The sequence below is a fragment of the Dermochelys coriacea genome, chromosome 11, assembly GCF_009764565.3.
Source record: "Dermochelys coriacea isolate rDerCor1 chromosome 11, rDerCor1.pri.v4, whole genome shotgun sequence".
NCBI lineage: Eukaryota > Metazoa > Chordata > Testudines > Dermochelyidae > Dermochelys > Dermochelys coriacea.
Window position 1 is genome coordinate 1,225,669 of NC_050078.2, and position 7,380 is coordinate 1,233,048.

The 7,380-nt window shown below is 59.1% G+C and overlaps 1 protein-coding gene across 1 annotated transcript; it reads right to left on the minus strand.

Annotated features, from left to right (window-relative positions):
* Window positions 1–341: 341 nt before the first annotated feature.
* LOC119863377 (tubulin alpha-1D chain) lies at window positions 342–4,617 on the minus strand. Its single transcript, XM_038421744.2, has 4 exons — window positions 4,482–4,617; window positions 3,277–3,499; window positions 2,712–2,860; window positions 342–1,415 (listed from the first exon to the last, which is right to left on the minus strand). Exons 1-4 carry the CDS (start codon window positions 4,482–4,484, stop codon window positions 432–434), a joined length of 1,359 nt encoding a protein of 452 aa, XP_038277672.1. The 5' UTR covers window positions 4,485–4,617; the 3' UTR covers window positions 342–431.
* Window positions 4,618–7,380: the final 2,763 nt, after the last annotated feature.

A 7,380-nucleotide genomic window follows, 5' to 3' on the forward strand; every position in this document is an offset into this window, starting at 1 on the left:
AGCTCTGTCTCGACCTAATGAAGTGCGCTTGGGCAGCTGGCAGATTGTAGAGTTCAGCCTGGCAGACAACGGGGGTTGTGCCAATTCCTTCCTGTGGCTGCACCAGGCATGGGATGAAGGGGCATAGCTCAGATTGAGAACGGGTAAATGGATGCAGCAAACTAAAGCCCTACAACGTGACTGGAGGAACTGTTTTATTTAAGGTTTCAGAGTAGCAGCCGTGTTAGTCTGTATTCGCAAAAAGAAAAGGAGTACTTGTGGCACCTTAGAGACTAACAAATTTATTAGAGCATAAGCTTTCGTGAGCTACAGCTCACTTCATCGGATCTCACTTCATCGGATGTTTTATTTAAGGTGGACAATCGTCCCAAGTGCATCAGTGAGGAAGACATGAGGCTGATTCCCAGCCATCCAAACAGGACATTTACCCTCTAGTATTCATCACCTTCCTCTTCCTCTCCTTCTCCATCCACACTGTCTGTCCCCACCTCCTCGTAATCCTTCTCCAGGGCAGCCATGTCCTCCCGGGCCTCTGAGAACTCCCCCTCCTCCATGCCCTCTCCCACGTACCAATGCACGAAGGCCCGCTTGGCATACATCAGGTCAAACTTGTGGTCCAGCCGAGCCCAGGCCTCGGCAATGGCCGTGGTGTTGCTCAGCATGCACACGGCCCGCTGCACCTTGGCCAGGTCGCCACCGGGAACCACCGTCGGGGGCTGGTAGTTGATGCCAACCTTGAAGCCAGTTGGACACCAGTCTACGAACTGGATGCTGCGTTTGGTTTTGATGGTGGCAATAGCAGCATTGACATCTTTGGGCACCACGTCACCACGGTACAAGAGGCAGCAGGCCATGTATTTGCCATGGCGCGGGTCACACTTCACCATCTGGTTGGCTGGCTCAAAGCAAGCGTTTGTGATTTCAGCCACAGAGAGCTGCTCATGATAGGCCTTCTCTGCAGAGATGACGGGGGCGTAGGTGGCCAGCGGGAAGTGGATGCGGGGGTAGGGCACCAGGTTGGTCTGGAACTCTGTCAGATCCACATTGAGGGCACCATCGAATCGGAGGGAGGCGGTGATAGAGGACACGATCTGACCTATTAGCCGGTTGAGGTTGGTGTAGGTGGGGCGCTCGATGTCCAGGTTCCTGCGGCAGATGTCGTAGATGGCCTCGTTGTCGACCATGAAGGCACAGTCCGAGTGTTCCAGGGTGGTGTGGGTCGTCAGGATGGAGTTGTAGGGCTCCACCACTGCGGTGGATATCTGAGGTGCTGGGTAGATGGAGAACTCCAGCTTGGACTTCTTGCCATAGTCAACGGAGAGACGCTCCATCAGCAGGGAGGTGAATCCGGAGCCAGTGCCGCCCCCGAAGCTGTGGAAGATGAGGAAGCCCTGGAGCCCCGTGCACTGGTCGGCCTGCGGGGATCCAGGAAAGAGAGAGGGCTCAGCCTGGGAAAGGGGCAGTCAGCTGGGAGTGAGATGTTTGTCCCAGCTCAGCTCTCCCAGGCCATGTAGCAGAGCAGCCTGTATTGCTCAGCACCCTGCCAGGGGCTCAGTCATCCCATTCGTTGTGCAGTGGGGTCCCAGGATTTCACAGCTGTGCTGTGAGATGACAGGAGGGCTCCGGAGGACTTTCAATGCTCAGGAGCCCGTGGGGGAAGGTGGATGTGTTCCAGCAGAAAGAGATTTATGGAAAATGTGTCGGCTTCCAGGACCCCCATACTGACTCACTGTCACCCGCTCTCTGTCTTTCACCCCTTGTCTGTCTTTATCCTGACTCCTAAAAGCCCCCTATACACACCCCCAACTCACCTTCTGCTCCAGAGCCCCATTACTAATCCTCACTTTAGTCTCCTTCTCACCATGCCGGGCCCGGTGCTTCTCTCTGCCAATACCAATAAACTCCCGGCTCACCTAGGAGCATGCTGGTGTGAGTTATGGTGGCACCAACATGGCTTCAGCATTGGATGCACAGTCACGCCAGCACCGCTGAAAAGAAGAGGAGGCTGGAGGCACAAAGCCTGTCCACTGGCTCCTTTCCCTGTGCGGATGGAGAACCCATCCCCTCTCATCGTCCCCCATCCCAGGCTCTGCCATCCTGGGCCTCCCAGCCCAGAGCCTTTCGGGAGCTGCACTTCTCAGCCTCTTCCCTGACAGCAGTTTGGGGTCCCCTGCCCCGGGAGTGAAGGGACCTGTTCTAGCTCCTTGGGAAGGGGTGAGACAGCTCCAGCCAGTGCACGAGACAGCTTGAATTCACGGCACACACTTGGGCACCAAGTTCCCCTGCACCCTGAGGGCATGGACAGAACCCAGATGAAGGCTGCATTAGCAGGTCACTGTGACCCTGAGGGCCGCGCCTAGCTGCCGTACAATGGTGCGGATTCTAGCCATCCTCGTATTCCAGACTGAGGTGTGGCCTGGGCAGGCAGTTGCAGGTCTCAGCTTTGCAGCCTTCCAGCTAGATCCAAGCAGAGAGGCCATTCACCTCTAAGTGGATCCCTGCATCCTGGGCCCTGCAGACTCCGCAGCCCAGCTGCATGTTGGCCACCGCTGCTCTTGCCCCAGGCTGATGGAGGAAGCTGGTGGTGAAGCCAGCGAATGTGTGGGCTGCAGAAGCTGATTTTGCTCCCTCACCATCCAGCCACCACTTGGCATTATCTCCACCTGGAATCCGAGAGCTTCCCAGAACCCTGCCTGCCCTAGTGTCTTTACCAGCTTTCGGATCCTGTCTAGCACCAGGTCGATGATCTCCTTGCCAATGGTGTAGTGCCCGCGGGCATAGTTATTGGCAGCATCTTCCTTGCCAGTGATGAGCTGCTCTGGGTGGAAGAGCTGGCGGTAAGTGCCGGTCCGAACCTCATCTGGAATTCACAGCACAGCCCAGTTAGTGCCCGCCCCACCTGGAGGAACCTCGGTGCCTGTGCACACCTGAGCAGGGCTGCATGGGTTAGCGAGTGAGAGATGAAAGGCTCACGTAGCTTTGTTCCCAGCAGCTGTTCCTGCGACACTGACCAGCCCATGGACCCTGACGTTCCTGCCCTAGATGTTTCTTGCCCCTGCCGGCCCCACAGAGGGCTCATACACCTGCTCTGTGCTATCTGATTCCAGAAGGTGGCCCAAAGAATCAGAGCGGGATGCAGAGCCTTTCACACCAGGCCAGTGGAGCCGGGTGGCTCAGTGGATTGTGACCAGTGCGTGCAAACACCGAGGCAGGCTGTGCTCGCACAGGGATCACTAGGCCCCCAGCCCCATCCCTCCCCCGGCGCTCAGCACTCACCAATCACTGTGGGTTCCAAGTCCACAAAGACGGCCCTGGGGACGTGCTTCCCGGCGCCCGTCTCACTGAAGAAGGTGTTGAAGGAGTCGTCCCCTCCCCCAATGGTCTTGTCGCTGGGCATCTGTCCATCCGGCTGGATGCCGTGCTCCAGGCAGTACAGCTCCCAGCAGGCGTTGCCGATCTGCACACCGGCCTGGCCGACGTGGACGGAAATGCACTCACGCTGGGGGCGAAGAACAAGGAACCGTCATGGGATGGGGGGCCCAGCTGCTGACTGTGGGGCATGTCGTGCAAGGACAGGACCTGCTGCAGACAGTCTCTGGGCGCGAGGGATCCCGAGACCAGGGAGAGCCACCCACCATCCCCACCCCCCTCAAACTGGGCTCGGGGAGGCAGGGAAAAATTGGCCGGCTGCTTGTGCATCAGAAAACTGGATTTGTTCGCTGGCCTCTCCCCGGGTTCTGGTGCTGCTTCCTCCAAGTTGCTAGCTGCAGCCCGGGGTTATCTTTCCTCTCCATCCCTCTGCTTCCCCGCCGGGCACTGCCATCCTGCCTCTCGGCCCGGCTCAGGGCCTTGCTTCCTCGCGCTCACCCCACATCTGGCCTCTCCCACTGCATTCCCCTACAATCGCCCCTTCCCACTATCTGCACAGATCCAGCCCCCGTCACCTCGCCCCTCCTCCTCTCTGGCCTCCCTGCATCTCTCTGGCCCCTCTCTCCCTGCTCACCTCCCTTCCCTGGCTGCCCCTCTCCTTCCCCAGCCACAGGCAGGCTGCCTACCCTCCACACAGCCCCACTCGCCTGCGTCTCGGCCTCCTTCCAGCCTGCACCTGCCCCCCTCCCACTGCGCGGCCCCAGCTTGTTCTGTCTCCTTTGCTCACTCCTGAATTTGTGCCGTCTGCACCCCCTTCCCCCTCCCAGCCAGCAACAGCCGCTGGACAAACACCCGCCAAGCGCCATCCCTCTCCTGTGACGCCTCTGAGCTCTGGAGTCTACCCTGCTCTGGGGCTGCTCCGCGTGCTCCTGCCCACATGGATCACCTGGGGCTTTAGGGGCAGGGACCAATCCCCCCTGCCTCTTACATCTAAACCCTCCCAGGGCACCACAGGAACCAGGGAGCTCCGGAGACCCTGCTCCTCCCTAGCCTGGGACTGCCCCCCACTTGCCCTGGGGGAACAGGCAGCCCCAGTCCCAGGTGGGACTCACCATGCTGCAGAGGTTCCTCGATCCGACAGCAAAGGGCTCAAGGATGAAGGCTGGGAACGGGGGAGCTCCAAGCTGCGCCTTTTATAGTAACCGGGAGGGAGGGTTAGTTGTTAGTAACAGCTGCGGTGGGGTGGCTGTGCTGGGCACTGCTCATCACGCTGCCCTTTGCTGAGCTGTCTCTGGGTTACAGCTCCTTGCAACACACAGCCAGGGCCTCACAGGGCCTTGGTTACACCAAACAAATCAGTAACTGGGCCTGGCTCCTCCCTGCCACTGCCCGGGGGTCTCGTGCTGGCCCCGGTGCAGCGCCGAGCTGCTCGTCTCTGCAGATCACTGATCTCAGGGGCACAGGAACGCAGGCATCACCAGAGGGATCAGACCTCAGGTCCTTCGAGCTCTGTCTCCTCTCTGGGATGGTGCCCAGCACCAGATGCTGCAGAGGAAGGTGTAAGAACTAAGCAGCAGCAGAGCTGGGATAATCTGCCCCTCACCCACACCCACACATTAGGTCTTATCCTGGTCTCTAATAGTTCGAGGTTGGCTGAAACCCTGCATCCAGAGGGACCAGAGCCCTGCCACAGTCTGTTCTAACAACCTCGGAGGGTCCTGTTATCCAGAGAAATGTCCAGTCCCTTTTTCCATTTTGTTAAATTATTGGCCTCAGTGGCTTCCTGTGGCAGTGAGTTCCACCAGCTAATTAGACAATATGAAAAATATTTTTTTTCATCTGTTTTGAATTTCCCACCTTTCAATTGCATCCATTGTCCCCTTCTTCTTGTTCTATGAGATGGGAGAACAGACCCTCCTTCTCTCCCTTTTCTCAACCAGTCAGTATTTTATAGACTTCTTTCACCTCCCTCTTTACCATCTCCATAAGTTCTGTTTAGGGGTTGGGGGTACAGGAGGGTACTCTGGGCTGGGACTGCAGGGTTAGAGGGTGGGAGGGGGATCTGGGCTGGAGCAGGGGGTTGGGGCATGGCAGAGAGTCTGGGGTGTAGGCTCCAGGCGGTGCTTACCTCAAGCAGCCCCCAGAAGCAGCAGCATGTCCCCCCTCCAGCTCCTACACGGCGACGTGGCCAAGCAGCTCTGCGCGCTGCCCTCTCCGCAGGCATCACTCCTGCAGCTCCTATTGGCTGTGGTTCCTGGCCAATGGGAGCTGCGGGGGCAGCATGCAGAGCCCCCTGGCTGCCCCTATGTGTAGGAGCCGGAGGTGGGACATGCTGCTGCTTCCGGGAGCTGCACAGAGCCATGGCATGCACAGAGTGGGGTAAGCCCCAAACCCTGCTCCCCTGCTGGACCAATGGAGGGACACAAGCCCTGGACCTTGTTCCCTGGTGGGAACTTGAGGGCCAGATTAAAATGTCTGAAGAGCCAGATGCAGTCCCCGGGCCGTAATTTGTCCACCCCTGAGCTAGAGGCTGGATGAGATTCTGGAGAATTGCAGCATTTTCAGCAAGGTGCTGGTGCAGAACATCCCATGCTCTGGCTGTTCCCGAGCCCTGACCCTGGGAGCGAGGTCGGCCTATCTCTGGGGCCCTTTCACGCCTCGGCCTCTCTGGGACTCACTAAGGGGGCAGCTGCCCACTAGGAACGAGACCAAGACACCCTCCAAACTCATCTCACGTGGTGGCCGCCGCAGAGCCACCGGGTGGAAAGGACTTTGTCACATGGCCAGCATCTCTCCCAGTTCTCAGCACTGGAGCTAGATCCGACTGCGGGGAGCAGATGAGTTCCCCCTTCTCTAAGGTGCCCCAAGTCCTCCTTTTCTTTTTGTCGATACAGACTAACAGGGCTGCTCCTCTGAAACCCTTCTCTGCAGTGTTCAGCAGCTGTGTCAAGTTCCCAGTGTCCTTGTTACACGCTATGGGGATGGGAACAAACCACGGAGCAGTGGCAAGGGACTCGGACTCCCCTCCCCCACCCCCCTGGGCAGTGCCATCAGCACAGTGCGCACTGACATGCCCCTCACAGCTGGGCACTGGTGATTGCATGGGGCAGGGTGTCACTTGGCAGCCCTGCAAAGGAGGTGCAGAAATGCTCCTTGTCTAGTTTAGTCGCCTGTCACACCACGGAGATCCCATTTCCAGAGCCCGGTGTGTGCAGATCGCGCTCCGCCCAGCCGCCGACAAAGCTAGCGACAGGCAGTGACTGGAGAGCGTGCCGTCAGCCAGGCCACCGTTCACCCCGGGCAGCAGGCCAGCTAAAGGCCTCTGCTCCCCTGGGCACCGAAGCGCTCTGCCCAAGAGGAGCTGCGCAAGGTGACCAAGTCAGTAACAAAAAAATACCCAGGTTGCTACAAGCCTGGGGCCTTCTTGGCCATGCCAGGTGGGCAGGGCTCAGCCTTGTTTGCACAGCGATTCCCTCAGCGTGCCGTGACTATGGAGACGCAGCCTGTGAAGGGGAAGGAGTTATTCCCTGCCTGAGTTCAGGCAGGTGGGGCAGGCTCTGGGTGCTGCCCAAAGGCAGGGCAGTGCTCTAGGGTCGGCGACGTCCCCCCAGGACCCAGTGGCCCAGTAGTCAGCATCAGCAGCCTCCCTGGGTACAACTGAGGCCTGCAGTCCTGCTGGGCGGGGAGCAGCTGGGTGGCAGAGGAGTTCCCATCGGCCAGGAGCCGTGCCTGGGAAGGAGAGCAGCAGCACCCAGTGGGATGTCCTGGGCTGCGCTGGAGGGCCAGGAGGCAGAGACCCCGAACAAAGGCCTGTCTCTCCATGCACCTCTCCTGGTGCCGAATGAATGGCCAGTGCTCAGGACCCCCACGGTCGCTGCAGCCCAGTGGTCATGCCCAGGGGCTCCGCAGGTGAGAACAAATGCAGCAGCATGGTCAGGAAAGGGCACACACCAGAGGCATGGCAGTGGGTGTGTGTGCTGCGGTAGCTCCCAGGGGCCCGTCAGGAGCAGG